Source organism: Centrocercus urophasianus, unplaced genomic scaffold (assembly GCF_019232065.1).
Source record: "Centrocercus urophasianus isolate 14NV4802_14NV808 unplaced genomic scaffold, USGS_Curo_1.0 seq_31, whole genome shotgun sequence".
Taxonomy (NCBI): Eukaryota; Metazoa; Chordata; class Aves; order Galliformes; family Phasianidae; genus Centrocercus; species Centrocercus urophasianus.
Genome location: NW_024884878.1, coordinates 2,187,141 through 2,207,432, shown reverse-complemented (window position 1 = coordinate 2,207,432; position 20,292 = coordinate 2,187,141). Strand labels below are relative to the sequence as shown.

Here is a 20,292-nt window from a genome sequence, read left to right as displayed (position 1 = left end):
GAAGCCTACCTGGTAGAGCTAAAGAAGCCCTCGTCTACCTTTGTATGGAATGGAAAAGTGTAATAGCAAATACATGAGTTGAATGGGCAGAGGCAAGGTGGTTTAAATTAAAGTAAGTGGCAATGCTTAGCAGTGTGAAAAAAAATTAGTCTGTATGTCTAGTTCCATCATATATATGTGAATGTATACGCATAAAGGATTTCATCACAGTGTGCAGAGAGTTCAATTCAAGCTAAAACATGGCCAGTGAGAAGAACCTCTCCTCCAGCATGCTATTCAAAATAACCAGGCACAATCTGAACTCCTGTCAGTGTTATAATTTGCTTTCCTTAATGCTGCTCCAGCAAGGATGCTTCAGCACCCTGTGACAGCTGAACAATTTTTGTTCTCCCAGGAAGTAGCGCTGAGTGTGAAGAAGCCATTTCATTCAGCAGGCAGCTGGAATGGTCTGCCCAGGGCACTGGTGGAGTCACCGACCATTGAGGTACTCAAGAAACATTTAGATGCTTTTCTGAGGGACATGGTTTAGTCGGAAATGTTGGTGACAGGAGGATGGTTGGACTGCAAGATTTTAGACCAACCTTGGTGATTGATTCTATGATTCTAAAAATTCAGTACAGAATTCATTCAGGTATTACAGAGCCAAAGCTTACAAGCAGTAATAGTAATTCAAGCAGTAGGTGCTCTCTATTGGGCCACCTAAAGCGGTATGCTACAGTGGTATCTCCCTGGAGTAACAAGTTTAGCATTCACTGTATGAAGGTGTTGGAAACAGCTGTAGTAAGAAAGCTTCAGATAGCCTCAGCTAGAGGCTGTGATCTATCCACAATCAAAGAATGACTTCTTTCCTTTTTTAATGCCACTTCAGAGTTGTCTGTGATGCTGTGCTAAACTTGGAGAGCAGACCCCAGCAACACAGAGACAACCTATGATTGCCTCAAAAACAACGTGCTTCCGAATTCAAAATTAAGACGTGTAAAAACACCAAGACAAGCTTTACCTTTACTGCAACTGGCCAGACCTAAATTTAGCTGACCAGTATCACAGCCTGCTCTACTGCTCATTACTGCTTTGAGAAACATTATCACAAAATGTATATACAGCATAGAGTAGGCATCTTCTGATGTTTGTCACATTGAAGGTGAACAAGTATTTCTGTCCATAGTTCTCACTGCAGTCTTGCTGGTCACCACAACATGAGTTAATACAAAACCAAGAAAATATCTGTAGCCCAGTAAAACTGCACATCTCCAATTGGAAATTAAGAAGTGACCAAATAGTAACTGATATTCCAAAGTCTAACAAATAAACAATGACAAAAAACAACTATGGAACTCCAGCTCATTTTTCTGAGTAATTGGGGATCTGACTCATCTGCTTTTACTGGAGCAACAGAAGTGGTGGAAGAATTCAAGACAACTTAAGACTGAGAAACAGAAAAGAATTTTGAAAAGACAAAATTTTGTGTTTTGTTGGTTTTCTTGTTTGTTTGGTTTTTTTTACTTTCTATTGTAACTGCTTGTAAAATAGTGTGCTAACTATAACATCAGTCACCAAACCCTCCTGCTATTCAAATTTCTCTTGATAGCTTGAAAAAAGCTAATTCCATGCTCTCCATAGTGACTGCTGACATGACACTGGGCAGTAAGTAGAAGAAATAAACAATTTTTTAAAAAGTACTGATCTTTAAACAAGTGGAAGATTGGCCTAGGTAACAGCCATGAATCCTACCTTTGCATACTTAATTTGCTTTACGCATGACATTTTACTTAATATAAGATTATTAGTCTTGTTTTTATTGTTACTTTTACTATTATTATTGTTATTAGGATTGTAATGAATACTGAACATTCTTTCACATCCAAACACAGGGTTCTCTTTCAGATATGGCATGAAGAACAGAGCCTTCCTGAGGCATCTGTTTCAGTAGGAGTATTCATACTTCTGATAAAATCACTTTTCTCAACTTGATAGTTTCATGGATGAAATCAAACCATTATCAGAAATGATCTGAAATTACTACCTTTATTTGCTTACGCAAAACACACCACGTTGAATTGCTGTGAAGATACTGAATAGTTTATGTACACCTTGACAAATCCATGAAACATGCATGTAATACAGTACGAGCAATAAATGTATGAGTTACAGATTTCTTACAAGACACAAAAAAACCATTATTGATGCCAAAAATTATTCAACTAAATAAAACGTATCACTACATAGTTATTAGCAACACAATCCTTTCTTTCTTCACAGTGAAGCACTATTCTGAAGTCAAAACATTCATTCAAAGGTTAAGCTAACCGTTAAGCTAACTGTGCACTACTGTTGTTGCATGTACAGTAGCAGACAAACATGCAGATGCCTCTGTGCCTCTGAAAGAATGGTCGGCCTATCTTGGAAAAAAATGATTTAGAACTGTGATCAAAATGATACTGTGTTATTCACTCATGCCTGAAGACCCCATTAAATCAAAGTTCCTGACAGCATCAATGGCTATCTTGTCCAAGCAAGGGCTGATTAACAACTGCAGGATACCAGCCCTGGAAGCTTACAATCTGCATGAGGCTTGGCACAAATTAGCTCATTGTGGTTCCAGCTGAAACACATGTACAGTGGCAAAAATAATCTTCTTTATTCACCAGCATTTTGAGCTTTAGCATTTGGAGGTTTTCACCGTGTGCGTATTGCTCACTTTCACACAGGTAGAAATAGCTGTCATTTTGTGGTTGGTAGCTAGCACTTTGTGGTTTTATTGTATTTGTTTTAATATAGGAAAACTTCTACAGTGCATTTGCTTTGTGACACAATGTCTTTATAATGTCTTGCAGAAATAATTGACCCAAATGAAGTTACTATACACTATATCTATTGGTTAATTAGAACTTTTAGATGCAACAAATAAAACACAGTATTGACTTTTAAATCTTCAATCAAATAAATATTTACAGCTGCAATTTGCCAAAATTATTTACCTTTCAATAATGGATCGCAAAGAGAATACACACTGCAGATTCAAATGAATGTCTTGACTATCAGCAAGCAAATTACAAACAATAGGGCAAGAAAAATCAACACAAAAAAACACTTTCAGGCTATTGCTGCCATCTATAAAGAGCTGGTGTAGTTTTCCATTAAAGATGTGTGATCTTCTACATCAGTAGACTTCTTGCAATGCGTAATTGACCTTGAGATGGAGAATAACATAGCAATGGAGTGGCTTTTCTTTTAGAGAACAATGAGTATAGATATTAGAGGACATGCCTGTTGTCAATGATCACTGCTGAAATCTGCCTATACCACACTGGGATAATCAATTTTGTAAATGATTGCAATAATCAAGGAAATTGCCTAATTTATAAATCCTGGCATACAGCATTTTAATGGATTCCTACATTTTAATGCTGATGCTTTCAAAGCCAAATGAATTGTTGTCCAAGCTGTCACTGCACAAAATGATAAAAACATCCAGTCTTGCGGGTAACAACATCTCATGGATATTCAGACCATCAAGTACGTAATCACTCATTAGTGAATTCTGTGATAGTTCTCAGTAGCAAAATAACATCAGAAGGTCACAGTTTCCATGTGAAAAAGCCTTCCCTGGAACAGTCCAGTACTAGTGAGCCCACACATTTAAAAAATTCCTAGTCCTCTTTGCCCAGATAAGATAGCAAGCCATTTTATTTTTATTCTTATTTCTTTTCCGCTGTGCATGAAATAATCTTGTTTCTTTAATTCAGAGGCAGGTCCAACAACTTTCTGATCATTAATCACATAAACCATTAGTGGAGAAGAATAAAAAATGAAGAGCTCCGTGCTGCAGCTATTATTGGGGGGTAATTCTTCCTAATCTGTACTCAGGCTTGCACTCCATACTTAAACGAGTTCCAGAAATGTAGTTATACACAGATTGCTATTCTCGGTAAACCTAAAGCAATTGATTTCAGCCAATAGTGGGCTGCCAGTACTTTACTTACTGCTCAATCTCACTAACCTGACATTTATGGTGTACTGATTGGCCTCTGTCAGTGGTGGTGGTTGTAAATTCACTTTGAAAAGCTTTGTGTTAACAGCCTTCAACCAGGCTCTGAGACGAGTACGAGCAGGCAAGCTGACAATTGCTCGACCTCCTGCCCTTATTACAGTGAGTAAATCAGGCTTTGAGCCATTAGGCTGGAGCCTGAGGCCTACACAAAAAGGATTGACATGACTAAAGGTCAACCTCTGTCACACATGTGTAACAATTTGGATAATGGAATTCTGTAACTTATCTGAAAAAAGGTGCCAAACACATAGGAGGAACGCACATGCTAGGCTGAATTTTACAGTTTTTATGTTAAGCAGACATATAAAGTCTGAGCATCATACTGCATGTTAAAGTCAACGCATGTTCCATGACATGCAACCTGGGCAAACAGAACATACGAAGTGGCTGAGGCAGTTCTGAAAAATACTGAGCAGCATCTCCACGCAGAAAAGTGCTGGATGCAGTTTTGGCTTATCAAATCCATCTCCTACATATAATGCAATATATTTTTGGATGTCTGTATATCTCATTAAAACAGTGCATTTTTCACCCATATTCAATCAAAAGTCAGTAGAAATAATTCACTGCTAATGTTACTGTAAATTAAGAGAAATGTCTTGCTTTGTAAAGGTGGATTTTATCCAACAATGGAAATTTTGTAACAAAGAGGAGAGGGAAGGGAAGGGAAAATGTTTCCAGAATTTGGGTGATTGGATCACTTCTGAACAAGACAGAAAGCAGTCAATTAAAGACAGAAATGAGCTTTTATATTTACTTGTGTTCTGTTGTCAGCACTTAATGTGCATTACACACTATAACTGCCAAGGTGACAGTATATGCTATGGAAAAACAGCCACTGCACAATCTCACAATTTGAATCATATGGACAATATGGGATTTGCTGTTGTTTTTTGGTATTGCCCTCAGAATTTTCATTTTCTGTAACAGAGTTGAGATTCTGCAACAGTATGCAACTGCCCTCCAAATTTTGTTGGAAAATTTCTTTCATTAAGTAGGAAGTCGAATGAGATTTGTTTTTTTCTTGCACATGCTCCTAGGGATACATATTTGCTCTGGCATACAAGGAACACCTTGTTTTACATGGAATAAATATGTTGAAGATACTGAGTTATATAAAGATAAGGTGTCTTATCAAGCATGCAAGGTTTCTAAAGGAAAAGAGTTTTCATTTAGTTTTCCTAAGAAATAGAATTATCAAATACAAACTAGCTTTTGTATCTGGGATCAAAATAACTTTAGATTGACTCTATAACTTACAAAAAAAAAAATGGAAATGCATGATATTAAGTGATACAGAAGTATTAATGTGGGCAAGTTGCTTTATAGCAACTTACTGTGATTTTCTTCTATGGCACCTAAATGAAAGAAGCTGCTATGCTGAAGTTGCTCTAACAACATTTGGCCCAGTAAGGTACTGAATAAAACACTGGGGAGGTTTCCAGTAGGCAGTATGTGAATCCAAAATCCGCATAAATGTAAAAATTAATGTGATCTATAACAGAAAATAAATGCAAAACAACAGAAAAAAAAAAAAAACAACAACCACAGAAAAGCAAAACAAAACATCAAGAGAATGGCAGCAGCTGTTAATTTGCGCAATTTAAGATATAATAGTGGTATCAGCAAGTTTTTTTTTAAGCTAGAATTATTTGAATTTCATGAACATGACATATTTGAAACAGGGCTGACAAGCAGTCTAGAATACTAGATGATGGATTACTGAGAAACATAATTTTCACTTTATAATAGAACTATGGCATGCACATAATTCTATCCCCTAGTGCTTTGCTGTAGCAGTGAATTTAGCCCAAAACTACAGCTTTGAGAATTTAAATACAAATCTATCAACATAACTGGAATGAGTCCTCCACTGAAAAGGTAGGGATTCTCTCTGCAGATTAATCAGGACAGAAGTGGAAGGTACCACCACATGGACTCTGGCCAGCACGTGTCCCAGCAAAATGCACATTACAGGTCTGGATGCAGCCAAAGGCAGTGATTTCTTTGACTTCAGTTGAGGCACAAGAACTGCTGAGTTCTTTATTAACAGGACACGTGCACCAATGAACATCACATTGTATGTATATTTTGCACATTAATGCAAAAAACAAAAAAAAAGAAGAAGAAAAAAAAAAAGAGATAGCAAATTAAAAAAATGTATATTAAAAAAAAAGAATTGTAACTAAGTCAAGTTAAAATAAACTGAAATAATGTATCTGATGCTGCTAGGCTATTCCAAGGAAAAGACTACTTCATCTCCAGCGAATAGCAAAACAAGCAAGACAGCAAACTGTTTATTGGGCAAATTAAGAAAAGGAAACGGTAAGGTTCCATTCTTTGATACGTCTGTCAGTAAAACTTTTTTCCTTTAAGCTGTATTCACGGGGGGAATTTATGATTTAACTATTTCCAGAACTCACAGTTGAAAGATTTGAGCCTGAAAAACTTTGGGTACTAAAATGCTCATGCCTTTTAAGCCTCACATTTTATTCTATTAGAATGTTAAGTGTATATCATATACATTCCTTAAGTCTACTCTTATTAAATTTTGATGTTAAACAGAAAGGGGAAACCATGCGCAACTAGATTAATTTATCTCCGGGGAATAGGGACACATTAATAATTGAGATAATGTTTTCATATATGTTGGAATCAAGTTTGCCTTTTCAGTTCTTTATTAGAAAACACATTAGGGGAAAATTATCTCATTCTCATCAGTAGGACTTAATTGCTGAGAAAGTCTCTGTTTTCTTTGTAATAACAAAAGGATTGTTCTCATTACTTCAAAACGAAAAAAAAATCCAAAATATTATCAAGCAGTGCTGGAACAAATGTCTGTATTACTAAAGAGAGTGTTTATTTAATACACCCAGTCCCGTTTTTGTTTTAAACAAATCGGAGTTTATTGTATTTTTATAAAATACAAGCAAACTCTGGATATGATAGAAGAGGGCCAAAGGGGAAAAAAGAGCTACAACTGAAAATGACTAATATTTTTGGCTTTCTGAGGGGCAGATCTTTTTGTAAGTTATAAAAAATCATCTTGGCTGATTGCTAGAGAACTCAATAATTTCCCATGAACACCCATAGGTGTCAAGGCCTTTTGTGAGGTAATGGAATGGTATGTAATTCACCCTGAGTCGCCGTACATTATGCGATATGGATTACATACAAAGCAAACACTGACTGCATGGTGGGAACACTTGTGCAGACAGACTAAAGCATATTTCCATAGTGTTGAACTATACATCAAATGCAGTGTTTTCTTGATGTTTCCCACAACAAAGAGAACTGAAAAAAATAAAAAGAAAAAGCCGCCAGATTAGTAACTGTGCTTGAAAATCTTTGTGATTCTATTTATCTGGGGTACATTGAAAACAGAGCTGTAAATGAAAACAACTACGTATCAACTTTACTTTGAAATGCAGAGACAAAGAAAAATATATTAGAAAGCCATTTGCAATACTAAGAAAGACAATTTATCTTCATGAGGTCCATCAAGACCTAATGCTGAACAACAGATCGGTAGGCATACTGCTATTTGTAGCCATCTTGAACAGATTCATGGAGGAGAATTTACTGCAGTCACAGCTTAAAGAGGGACGACAGTAAGAAACTCCTTTAACACTTCCAGTCACTTAATCCACGCTCTTATAACATATAGACTAAAAGAATACAGACTACTCAAATGCATACTTTCTATTGCTTTTATTTATTTTCATAGCTCAGCTTTGTAAACCCCCACACACCTTCTGCCGACTTTATTTAGCTATGTGGGTTTTTTTAATTAAACATTAGTTCTCTGATAGGTAAAACATACCAAATTGAAAGTCAAAATAAATAAGAAATGGCCAAAGCTTTATGTTTAGCTAATTCTTGGGGTATGTTATTCTTTGCTAACAATTTCTGGCATTAGCAAAAATAATCTGAGCTGCCCATGATACTTCCCCTCTAAAAAACTAAATTGAGTACTTATTTTGAAGATAAATCACTAAAAATACACATACGCACTCATTTTTGCTAGCCAGCAGGAAATCTGTGTTGTCTGTTAAGAACAGAAGACCAAACCCATGCAAAAACTCAGCTGACACTCTTTGGTGGCCTGAGTCTGGAAATCTTATTTTTTCTCGAGATCTTTTTCTTCTCTGCTTTTAGCAATTTCCCACAGACACATCCCACACCCCATCCCAACTCCTTCCTTGATTGCTTTCAACAATTTTTAAGTTAACCTGAAATCAGTCGGTTTTTGCCTGTTAAAAAAAGACCAGTATTTGTAACTTAACTTGCATAACATTGATTCATATGGAATTAATCTAATTTTTAATGGATAATGTTAACAGTGAGAATTAACGTGCAATTCCCTAACTCCATTTATTTCACTAAATTTCAATAGTTTATGTAAGCCAATGATCTGACAAGTTTGCTTTATTATTTAGCATTCTCATAACCAAAGTAGTTTAAACCAGGTTAAACATTATAAAACTTCAAAGTCATTATAAAATTATATTAAAAAAAAAAAAGATTGACAACTTATCTTATAATGCTCTCGTTGTAACAATCGGGCTTTGTCAGAAACAGATGTAAGCCTGATTTAATAGCACCTGATATAACAGAGGAATACGACCTCTACAGAAAGCAGCAAAAAACTCCCAATCATTTCATACCACACAGTATTTCATGGAGTAGGACACCTTTAGGTGTGCACCAGGATAGATCTTTTACACTTTAATATGAAACATTCTCTTTTCCCACAATGACTCATTTGAGCAAATACTTCAAGGCAAACCCCTCATGTGTTATTACTATTTATCTGCACAGAGAAATTTCATAGGAGGTCCAGCTAATGGAAACAGGTCATGTTTGCCAGGTAGCACGAGAAACAGAACAAAAGAATGAAAAGAAATGGTTTCCAGTCCCAAAGAACTGACCAGCTAAATATGCACATTTTTCATGAATGAGTTCTATACTAAGCATATCAGCTTCACAATGTCAAATATATTTGAGAATCCATTCCCTTTCACTTGCATCACCCTGAAGACAATAAAAGGGTTCCTGCTATCTTTGGGATTTCTTGTCAAGTGCCTCACCAGGAAACATGTGCCCTGATTTCCTGAAGATTCTGATTTGGTCTAGGTGGGCAAACACCACCTTTACACCTGTAGGCACACTCCTACTACCTCTTCGTGGCAGTTGGTCTGACAGTGCTACTGTGGCTATGGTGAACTTGACTAAGAAATAACTCCTGCCAGGACAAAGTAAAGAACTGATGGCAAAAGACCAGGTAGACAGGAGGCCACTCTTAGAAATTACAGAAGTATTGATGCACACAAGGACTGCACTTGTTCCCTACTATCTGTGAGGCCTGCGTATAAAATATCATCTCTTCTTCCTAAGTTAATCATAGGACATTGTTACCATCCATGCACAAACTACACTTCAGCATGGAATCCAGCGCTCCATGGGACACTGCGTGCAGGGTTGTGACCAGTAAAGGCCATGCATGTCCCTTTGCAGTCAAGGAACACAAAGGAGGGTGTATGAGCTCTTCTGCCAAACCACAGCAGATTATTTAGCGTTCATCATGAAACAAACCAATCCACTGCAACCTGAAGAGAGCAGCTATCACTGTTTCTCTCTCTACGATGGTGACAAACAGAAATGCACGCAAGTGTCAGAAGCATCTCTAGGGGAACCCGTGGTCAGTGCAGGGCTGCAGGAGGACTGAGCTGTGAGCAAGAAGTCGTGCCTGGAAGTGCAGCAGCTCCATGCACTGCCTGCAGACTGTGTCAGGGCACAGCACATGTCCTCCCCACACACCCAGGTGACACACACAACCGGGACAGTGGCCCAGCAGCTCCAGCAGCTTCTGCCTCTCAGATCAGAATTCCAGAACCGCTGTGTGCTGCAATCCCTGCTATAGCTCTGTGCTCTGTGCCACAGTACCTGCCCCAACCAGCTCTGCAATGTGTGCTCTGAGGTGCCCGTGGTTTTCTGGGTGCCCTCAGTGGGTCAAGGCTTTTGGCTACATTTCCAAACCCGCTGGGTTAGCTGACTTACATTGTTGATCTGTTTTCTTCTGCTTTCACTCTGTAAAACTACGATTACACTCAACGTCTGTTTCCAAACAGCCAGCTCTGACAAGGAACAAAGGCAGCGACTTACTTCCCAGAGGTGCTGAGTGTTCCTGATGGCTCCCGCTTGGACCTTCTCCGGCAGCAGCAGGACGCCCTGGAAGGGCCCGATCCAGGTGCCCTGCTGGATGCGCTGCGCAGCGCAGATGCCGTAGGCCAGGCCAGGCACGGTGCTGGTGCAGAGGCAGACCTCACGCGGAAGGTCCCGCAGCCATTCAGGGATCTCGGGCGGCGGGGCGGCTGCGGCTGCGCTGCTTGTGCCCACCAAGCGCCGCAAGGAGTGCAGCGGGCCATGCATGGGGCACTCGCCGTTGCGGTTGTCGGCACACATGTCGCATCCTGGGGGCAGAGGGAAGCTGTTAGCACAGTGCTGCAGAGGCCCACCCGCAGCCCACGTCACGCAGTGCCCATTGGCATGCTGCACTGGACGGCCCCCGCTTTGCCAGGCCCTTCATAAGAAACCCCAAAGGAGGGCCCGATGTGCATCCTGCACGCTCAGTGCGTTTGCAGACCTGCCAGGGCTCCTTTCTGGTGATGCAACATTGAAGTTTCACTTTTTGGGTCACCAAAAGTGCGTGTAAGCCACCGCGGTGCGTTACAGCCAGGCATTCACCAGTGATAATGCTTGACAAGTGCCTTCCAACTGCCTTGCCACAGCTTGGTTTATTTGGAATGGAATTTAATTTCATCCCTTTTGTAGAAGAACATTCACTCCAAATTTACAGAGTGAACACCTGAATACATTTCTACAGGACCTCGATGAATGGCAAATGGGAGCATGTGCAGACATTTACTTTCTCATGACCACATCTAATCTCAAAATTAATATTTTGTAGCAAATATCATCTCTCCCTAGCACATACTTGAAAAATGTGTTAGGTCCGGAGCACAGGGTCTGTGCCTGCTGCATACAGAGGGACGCAGTTTAATGGGCAGTTTTGGCAGCACGTGGATGGTGATGGACTAGGTGATACAAGAGGTCTTTTCCAATTGCTAAGGATTCTGCAATTCTATGCAGCTGAGGCCACGAACAGAGCGCCTGGCTTGGTGAGCAGCTCTGAAGAAGAAAGATCGTTTTTACAAAAATGTTAATTTCCCTAACTGCGTGACTAAAGGATGATGTTGCTCAATTTTGGGATCTGGTTGTTCTTTTCTGAGCAAAGGAAATTTTGGTAAATTGTTTCCGTTACACACTGTTGAACATGCCATGAATGTACCACTTCCAGGAAAATGTTTCACGCTTGGGAAACCCATTTCTCTAGAGGTTGCTGAGTTAACACAACAATAAATCTACTGAAATGTGTTACTCTCTTCCATACATTTCACTTTTGTATTACTGGAAAAGCTTTTATACAAATTTATTCCAGAAATGCAAATAAACAGAGAAAACAGCAACTATACTGTAGTACTCCCATAGAAGTTCCTATGACTTTTCTCTAATAATTTTACACTGCTTACATACACAAGTGCAGCACAGTACTCACTGGCAGCTCTTAGGCACAGCCCTGTGCTGGCTGATGGCAGCGGCCACAGCGCCCAGCTGCTGTGCCTCACCCCACAGTGGGCACACTTGTGCTGGGCAGGTCTTCTCCCTGCACAGCCGTCAGAGGGAACCTTCCTTTGCTCAGTTAAGGCCACGGAAGATCTGTGAAAGCTGTGTATTTAAAATGCAGCCTGTCTTGAATTTTAGACAGGCTTTCTAAGCCCTATTTTCCATCCACCTCTTTTACGTTATACCACACAAAAATTGCTGAGTTCAGAACTGTGACAATATTGGAAACTCGTTTTCTGAGGGTCTGCTATGCCTTCGTGAGTGTCCTTCAGATCTGTGCTCCACAGAAGCTTTGCACGCCACAACCCACAGGAGCCCAACTCAGCAGTGCAGTGCTGGTTGAAGGCCAGCAGGACACCAACCTGAATCACACCTCTGCACGGTCCTGGAGCAGTTTGTTAAGGAGATACCCCACTGCGAGGGACCCCTGTGTGGGGTTAAGCCCCCCCTGCAGCATGGGTTGCATGCTTGGCCGTATCAGCTAGAGGTGGCTGGGGGCTGATGTTGCAAGACTGTGGGGAAAAGATTCTGGCAAGTCCTGAGAGAAGATTGCTGTGCAGCCAATATTCCTACAGCCATTTCTAGGCTCAATGGATAGAAGGCAGCACACACATGTTGGGGGTTGGGACTGTTCCCACAGCTAATTTGGAAATGGAAGTATCAGCACCACATCTTTCTTTCCTTCTCAGAAACCTGTAACCAAGCAGCCCTGTGTTTTGGGCATTTTCAAAGATCTCAAAGGTGGCACCACAATTTATCCCATGCAGGAAGCATGCAGGAAGAGATTCCACATAGAAAAAAAAAAAAAAACAAAAAAACTAAACTAAACTAAACTAAACTAATTGGCATCTGAGCACACTTTGAATAAACCTTACTTACCATCTTACCATGCAAGCTAGAGTGAAAATATGGGGCAGAAAAAGTGAGGGCTTACTGAGAGGATGCTTCACTACGACGTCAATTAGCACCCAGGGCAGACCCTTCAATCCAGTCTGCCCATGATTCTTGGTTATCCTTATACACATAATTCTCCTTCCTGATGCCATGTTACCAGGGACTGTTTCAGAGACACCGTGCCCCTGTAGAAACAGACACTGGACATGCAAAGGCTTCCTCATGTCTCCATTCAGACCACTTTTGGTGTCATTTGCATCCTACTCCCAGACATGCAAATTCTTTCAGGCACACAACTTGTAGCAACTGCCCATGATGAAGATTTCTTGACTTCTTTCCGACAATATGAGCGGGTAAAACATTTTATTTCAACGTTTTAAGTGAAAAGAGATTAAGAAATCAAAGAGAAGTGTAAACAAACTCCATGTCATTGTCATTTACCCTTGCAGAAAGTCACACATAATGCTATTTATTTTCTGCTGTCCAAAAACACTGGTAACATCTTAATGCTTGGCAGCTGCAGTATCTTATCTCCTGCTGTGCTCCTTTCCCTCTGTCCTGCCAAAGCTGAAGGTTTGGAAAATGGGACATCTTCTCAAATTGCTTTGGCTTGTGGCTTGTAGAGAGGGAGGGAGTCTGCCTTTAAGTACTAAATTTCTTCTAAGTTGCATGGTTTATACAGATCCAGTTTTTATTTAATTTTAAAAATAATAACTAAAAACTAAATAAATATTATGAGGATTGGGAGCCCTGCAGGGTTCAATTTACTTTGCTTTCAGAAAAAAGTCAGTGCACCTCTTTTCCTTGACATGCATGGGAGGCTGTGATGCAGATGCACTTTCTGTGGTGCCATACCACCCATTTAAAGGCAGTCTGCCTGCAGAAACCCAATGCATGGACTTCCTTGTCTCCTGGGACAACAGAAGGAAGCCCTTTATGGGACTGTACTTGGACTTACCCACATCCTTGCAAAAAGGATCAACAATATCCCTGAGAGGAACACTACATAGCATGTAATACAACATGCACACATGGAAAAAAAGGGTCTGTGCTGTTTTTTGAGACAGAAAAAGCAGTGACCACTGCAAGAGTCTGCAAACTCTTGGGCAAGATCCACAGGTGTGGGAGGTTCAGTGGGACATGTGTGAGCTCTGCACCGGAGTGCAGTGTGAGCACAGGCCTCATCTGAGGGCCGTACTCTGATGGCTAACAGAGATACACATTCAAGCCCCTGATCAAGAAACAAAGTAAGAAATGGAAGAAAATTGAGGAATTTGCTGAAAATGGAAAAAGTGAGGAGGGCTGCAGTCAGAGCAGAGTATCTCCTGATAAAAAGTCACTAGAAATGCACTACTGCAGGTCTGAGTGCAGCCAGGCTGTATGGAAGGAGATCAGTTCCTCTCTGTATACCTTCATGGCCTATAGACGTGAGGATTAAGGAAAGGAAAAAGCAAGGAAAAAAAAAAAATCCTAGTGGAGCTGTTTGGTATGACTCTTCTGGGTACAGTGCAGTATGTTATCGTTTATTTGGCTCCATAAAAATGAGCACAGTCTAATGCCAGCACCATAACTCCATGAGTACGCTTACAAGTGCTAGTGCTGAGCAAAAAGGAAAGCGCTGGCTGTTGCCCCCAGAATATAATTCTAAACATTCTCGTACCTAAATAGCACTGCTAGAGCATATCTTAAAGGAAATCTGAGAGGAGAAAACTTTTGTCAGAACAAGATAGAGCCCAACACAGCGCTTAAACCAGCAAACCAGCTGTAACAATAAATGGAAGAAATACATTTTTGTCTCGGCAATAATACGCTTCAAAGGTGCAGTTACACTGGATACCTGCAGTTTGCTGGTATTTAAAGAAGAACGCCCTCTGACCCCCTCCTTCATAACTCACTGCAAGCACACAGGTATCCAGTGCAAGTGGCCATCATTTCACACCGTGCTGCTCCTTGTAAGCATCAATCACCACCGCCAGCGCTATGTCCTTGGCCGGGCCCAGGTACCCAGCCGGGAGGAGGGTGGCAGGGCGAGGCTGGACCCCTCATCTCCTGAAGGCCAAAGCTTTCCTGCCCATCGTGCCCCTTTGTGCCTCAGTTTTCTCACTACGAGCTGCCAGTAATCTCTTTTTACTGCTGCAAAGAGAAATTAATCGCTGTTTCGCACATGCTCTGAGCCTTCCTGACGCGAGCCAAGCCTTTGCCCTTTCCAACGCAGACATCCTGTCCCTTTCGGATCCCTCTCTCGGGAGTTGCTTTGCACGGGATACGAGCGGGTCCCGCCACCCCGGGGTCGCGGTTCACCCTCCGGCGAGCCTCGAACGGCTCCGCTGCGACCCCCAGCCGGCTCCCGCGCCTGTTCCCCGCTGCCGCCCCGAGCCCGAGCGGAGAAGCGCCCTCACGGGACGGTGCTCCCTCCCGAGGGCGGCCGCGTCCCGGACACACGGCGCGGTCACTGCACTGCCGCTCCGGAGCGGAGTCGCCGCTCGGCCCGAGCTGCGCCGCGGATTTGAGGCGTCCTGCGCGCCTCGGGGACAGGGGAGCCGGCAGAGCAGCTGTGGGGCTGCTCTGCCTTTGGAGAGGCGGGTGGGGGGCTGGCTGGGGAGGAGGGCTTGTTTTTCTCTGCCTTCGATTGAACGTTTGAATGAATTAAATTCCCGTGTCAGGTATAAGGAGGGTAGGAGAATATTGTGTGTAGATAAACCTTGCCACCCCCTGCCCCTGAGAGACCCCCATATACAATGTAGAGATGATGAATAGGTTCTGGGAAAGGAGATCGAAGTTCAGTCCGCACCGGCTCCACTCTCTCCTACAAAACTACAGGGCAATTAATTGTGGCTTGTCCCCTCATCCTTCATCTACTGGTGGCACATATCGATGGAGATTACTGCTGATGGACCATTTTATCACCCTAAATAAACAGTCACCACCTTCCCTAACCTCAATCTAATATATGGCTATCTGCTATATTTAAGGGTGCTGGGTAACTAATGATGTAAAACAGCTAAATCATACAGGTTACCAGCAGCCTGGAGAAAACATCCCAACAGCTCTGGTGCCGAACGTCTTCGCCGTACACGCTTACACCTCGACACCGAATGGAACCGTTGGCGTGGGTGACACCGTGCTCTGCGTTCACTGCCGGGGCACGCTGGTGCGTGCCGGCACAGGGAGCAGTCCCGCAACGGCCGCCTGTCCTCTCCCGGCTGCCCCGCACCCCCACCCCCGGGGATCAGACCCCCGCACCGCCCTAAAACGTCCTTCCGAACCCGAAGCTGGGAGGAAAGCTGTCCCCATCCACCCGCCGAGGCTGCAGGGCCCTAACCAGCGCTGCATTTGTTCTTTAAACAGGCGTTCAATTGAACGCGTTTCCACGCTGACGCTTCGCCCGCGCTCCCCGGTCGGTCTCGTCCCCCGCGCCGCGCCGCGCCGTGCCCGCGGTACCGCGACGGGGCCGTATGACCGCCGCCCGCGGGGGGATCTGCGGGCCGGAGAGGGGGGGAGGTTCCTCTGTGCGGAGCGGGGAAGGGGGCGTCACACGCAGGGGAAGGGGATGCCCGGAGAGGGGCGTCTGGCAGAGACGGGGCCTCGGGGCGCTCGCCGGCAGCTTCTCGCAGCGGATGAGCGGCCCAGGGGCAGCCCGAGGTGCGGGTCCTGCCGCCGGGGAGAGGGTCGGTGTCGTGGGTGACTCCGCTGCCGCCGGCCGCGGCGCGCAGAGGGCGAACAGAGGGGAGAGCTCGGGCGGAGGCCGATCGCTCCCAACCTCCTCTGCAGCGCAGACCGCTCTTCCCTCCGAGTGGCACCCCAGGAGCGGGGAGCGCCCTGGGACAGAGCCACGTCCGCGCCGCGTGCCCCAGCACCCGGGACCTTCCGCCGGGCCGGTGCCGAGCAGCTTTGCCTTTTCCACGTTCGTGTGCGTGCGAGCGAGTGGCACCGCGAGATTCCCTCACTCCTTCCTCACAAGTTGCTTTCTCTTGATTTTTAAGAACGCGTGTGCTCGAAGCGAACGCACCTGGTCCCAGAGGGTGGTAACGCTCAAGCCGAAATCTCTACGCAAGCAATGTTAACCGAAGCAGTGTTAGAGTGAAAGCTGCCCAGCCAGCCAGCCCGGCGAAGAGAGGCTTGGATCTCGCGGTCGAGAGAGGAGAGGTCCGCCCGGCAACTCCGGGTGCCGCCGCCCCGTCCCGGCAGCGCGGCTCGCCGCGGCCCTTTCGCAGCCGCTTTGCCCCATGAAGCCACATTCGCTATCACGACTGGGGAGAAACGGCGCAGACATCGCCACCGGTTCTGCATCACGCTGTTATTCCGCTCGTTCCGTGAAAACACTCCCTCTAAATCTCTTTTTATCTTCCTTTCTCTTTTTAAAACCTTTATCTTACAGATTTACAGAGCTGCCCGTAGAAGTGAAACATGAATTGTCTCAACAGCTCAGCTGGCGATTAGGAGTGGATTTCAGGTTCCATTAAGTGCATGCAATTTAAGAGATCACGCTTTATGTACAGAAAATGCACAAATACATTTCGCTATGGGGCAACGCTCAGCACAAAGAAATCTCTCAAAACAAAGTTGGTGCCCAAAGTGTAAAGGTTCGCAGTGTTAGGAGGGGACAGGAGTGCCCACCAAACAGACGCTGTGCCAACTTTCCTTCTGCTCTTCAAGGCTTACACACCGTGATTAGGACCACGCCAACGCCCCTAATCTGTACTTTTAGCACACAACTGAGTTTCACGGAAACTTTCAGAACAAACTCCGCATCCGAATTGAAATGAAACGAATATGCGTTGTGCTGGGATGTTAGTGATCCTTGTCTGCTCAGCAGCCACCCTTAAACAGACATTTCAAGGAATAGGGATCACAGAATTAAAGGATTTTAGGAAACACTAGATAAGAGAGGGCGGTTGATGCAATTTAATAAAAATCTACAAGGCGATGCCGTGGTCTGATGCTTTAACAGGGCAACATGCGTGCTTGTGAAGTTAGCAGTACATTTGGTGAATTAATAAAGTTCATTGGTTATTTTCAGCCCACGAATTTCCTCGGTCGAAGAGGACGGGCAGAGAAAGGAACTACAGATGAGCAAAACCAAATTCAAGAGTCACGAACCTGCAGTAGATGCCGATGTTTAATAACTGGGGCGTCCCTACCCTTCCAAAAACAAAACCAAACAAACACGGCCTCAAAAAGCAGACAAACAAAAACAAAATCTAAACAACTAGTTGTAATTAGCAAAGGGATTCAAGATTTCCTATTCACCAAGAGCTCAGCGAGTTGTAACACTCTGGGAAACGGCGTTTTCTCCTCCACAAAAGCCGCGCTTTCCGTACACAGTGACGGTGTCCTGCTTTACAGCGAGCATGAAAACTAAAACTAGCTAGGTGTTAACGAGGTCTGAAAGGAAAATGATACTCCGAGATAAGAGGGAGAAAAACTTTACCCTGCTCCATCTGACTGAAGCTGAAACTTTTCTCCTGCCCAGCTCGGAGCAGGGATTGATTTCTGGGTATGCATCGAGGCCCAGGCTCTCCGGGCAGGAGCGAAGTGGTACAGGCAAGGCGGGGAAGCGCCGGGTGAACGGCAAACTCCTCACACGCTCCGTTTGTGGAACTACGTCCCTAGCAGCCCTCCGAGAGAAACCGACCGCGCGAGAGTCCTTCTGATGCAGCCTGCCTTCCGAAGAAGGAGCCGGCTCTCCACCACGAAGGTGGTCCCCCAGGGGCTGCAGCCCTCCTCCCGAGAGTGCGACCACCGACGCTCTCACCCGGCGCCGGGAAGAGGCGACGGGCAGAGGTGCTCCCTAGGGAGCGCGGTGCGGGCCGACCCGTGGCGGGGAACGGCGGCGACGGGGCGCCGGGAAGCGCGAGGGGGGCTCCGGTACGTACGGTTGTTGGGGTCGCTGGTGTGCTGGTTCAGGGGGATGATCTCCATACGCTGCTGCCCGTACAGGTAGTAGTCCAGCTCCTCGGCCGAGCAGCGGAAGCGGGCGGAAGCGCGCTCACCGCATTTGCTGCCGCCGCCGGCCCCGCACAAGTCCTTGCCCTGCAGGGGAGCGGGCGCTCCCCCGGCCGTGGGCTCGGAGCTCTGTAGCGGGGCGAAGACGGGCAGCTGGGTGACCGGTAGGGCGGTCAGGCCGGCCAGGGACGCGGCCGCCGCGGCGACGCAGGACGAAGCGGATGAGGAAGACGGAGTAGACGAGGACGAAGAAGCAGAGGAGAGCGAGGCCGGGCGCTGGCGGAGGCTGTCAGCCGGGGGCTCAGCTCTCTCGGGCGGCTGGAGCTGGGCGAGGGCCCCGCTGCTCTTGAGCTGGCCGCTCTGCGGGAAGAGCTGCTGCCAGTGCTGCAGATAGGCAGGATCCACCTTCAGGAACGCGGAGCCGCCGGGGTCGCCGGGCTTCAGCATCGCGCTGCCTGAGGAGCGGGGAAGAAGCGGAGAGCAAACGTGAGACCCCCGCCCCTCCCCGGCCCACGCATGAGCTCCCCGCGCTCGGCTGCGGGAGCAGCTCCGCCACCCTCCCCTGCGGGGCCGGCGGGGGGAAGTGCGGAGCGCAGCGGTGAAGCCTGGGCGGGGGACAGCGGCCGGGGAGCCGGAGCCGCCCTGGGGCGCCTGTGCCAGCGGCAGCCGCGCACGCGGCGTCTTGCCTTATCTCTTCCCCTCTCTCCGCGGCAGCAAACGGCTCTCAAAGTTCGCAGCAGGGAGACGGAGGAAACTTTAGCCCCACGCAGACATGCACGAGTCTGTTCCCAGCCACACTGGGACGGGGATAGTGCTCGCAGCACACCGGGGAGCCCACCCCTGCGAGGCGGCGGGGCCGGAGCCGCCCCCGGCCCGGAGCTCCCTTACCTGAGCGGGGCACGCAGGAACTGCGCGGTCGGCGTGCGGGAGGGCGCGCGGACCCGGGAGCCCTCGGGCCGGCGGAGGGCTGAGGGAAGGGCTTTTCTGCGTCTTTGTTGACGGGAAACGGGATGTCCCCTTCGGGTGCCGGCTAGACGCGAGCCACCAGGCTCCCTCTGCCGTGGCTGCGCATGGTAGTCACGGCCGGGCTTCTCGCTCCTCTCTGGCAGACTCCGGGCTAGACACGTGGGTTTTACGACAGCGCAAAATACAAGCGTGTGTGGTGTGTACGAGAGGGAGGGGAGGGAGCGGGAAGTTACCAGCGAGCCTGAGCGCAGAGCCCTTTTTCTGGCAACATCCCCCACTTTGTTCCTTGCTCAACTTTTAAAGGTGTCCCCTTCTGCCTTCCCTCCCCCAGTCCCTCCTCCCTCCTGCCGTCCTCCCTGGCTACGGGCGCTCAGCACCGCAGGAGAATCCGCTAGCAGCGGCCCCGCAGCCGCTTGGTGCCCGGCCTGGCCGGGCTGGGGAGAGGAGGCCCCGCTCTCCCCGTCCTGGGCCCTCAAGGTGGGTGTTATGGCCCTTCCCAGCCCATTCGCTGCTCCGGTGCCGCCCTACCGGCTGCGCCGCGTACGCCTCTCTGCCAGTTCGCGGTCACCTAGGACCTGCCCCAGGGCTCCCAGCAGAGATGGAACTCATCGCTGCGGAATTCCTCTCCCCTGAAACCCCGTCCTTTCGGCCACCAGCAAATCTCATTCCTGTTCTCTCTGTCGGTTTTAGCACCAATCAGTGAGTACGCTGGTGGAGATGCAAGCTATGGCGACATACTTCTCTAACTT

At 46.1% G+C, this 20,292-nt stretch overlaps 1 protein-coding gene across 1 annotated transcript in view; it reads right to left on the bottom strand.

Moving 5' to 3' along the window:
• Positions 1 to 19,024, bottom strand: part of PRDM6 (PR/SET domain 6) — a 70,545-nt gene extending 51,521 nt beyond the window's left edge. Inside the window, exons 1-2 of the mRNA XM_042829494.1 lie at positions 18,508 to 19,024; positions 10,217 to 10,524 (exon numbers count right to left, since the gene is read on the bottom strand). Of these exons, the coding sequence (XP_042685428.1) occupies positions 10,217 to 10,524; positions 18,508 to 19,024 (825 nt within the window). The remainder of the gene's footprint in view (positions 1 to 10,216; positions 10,525 to 18,507) is intronic.
• Positions 19,025 to 20,292: the final 1,268 nt, after the last annotated feature.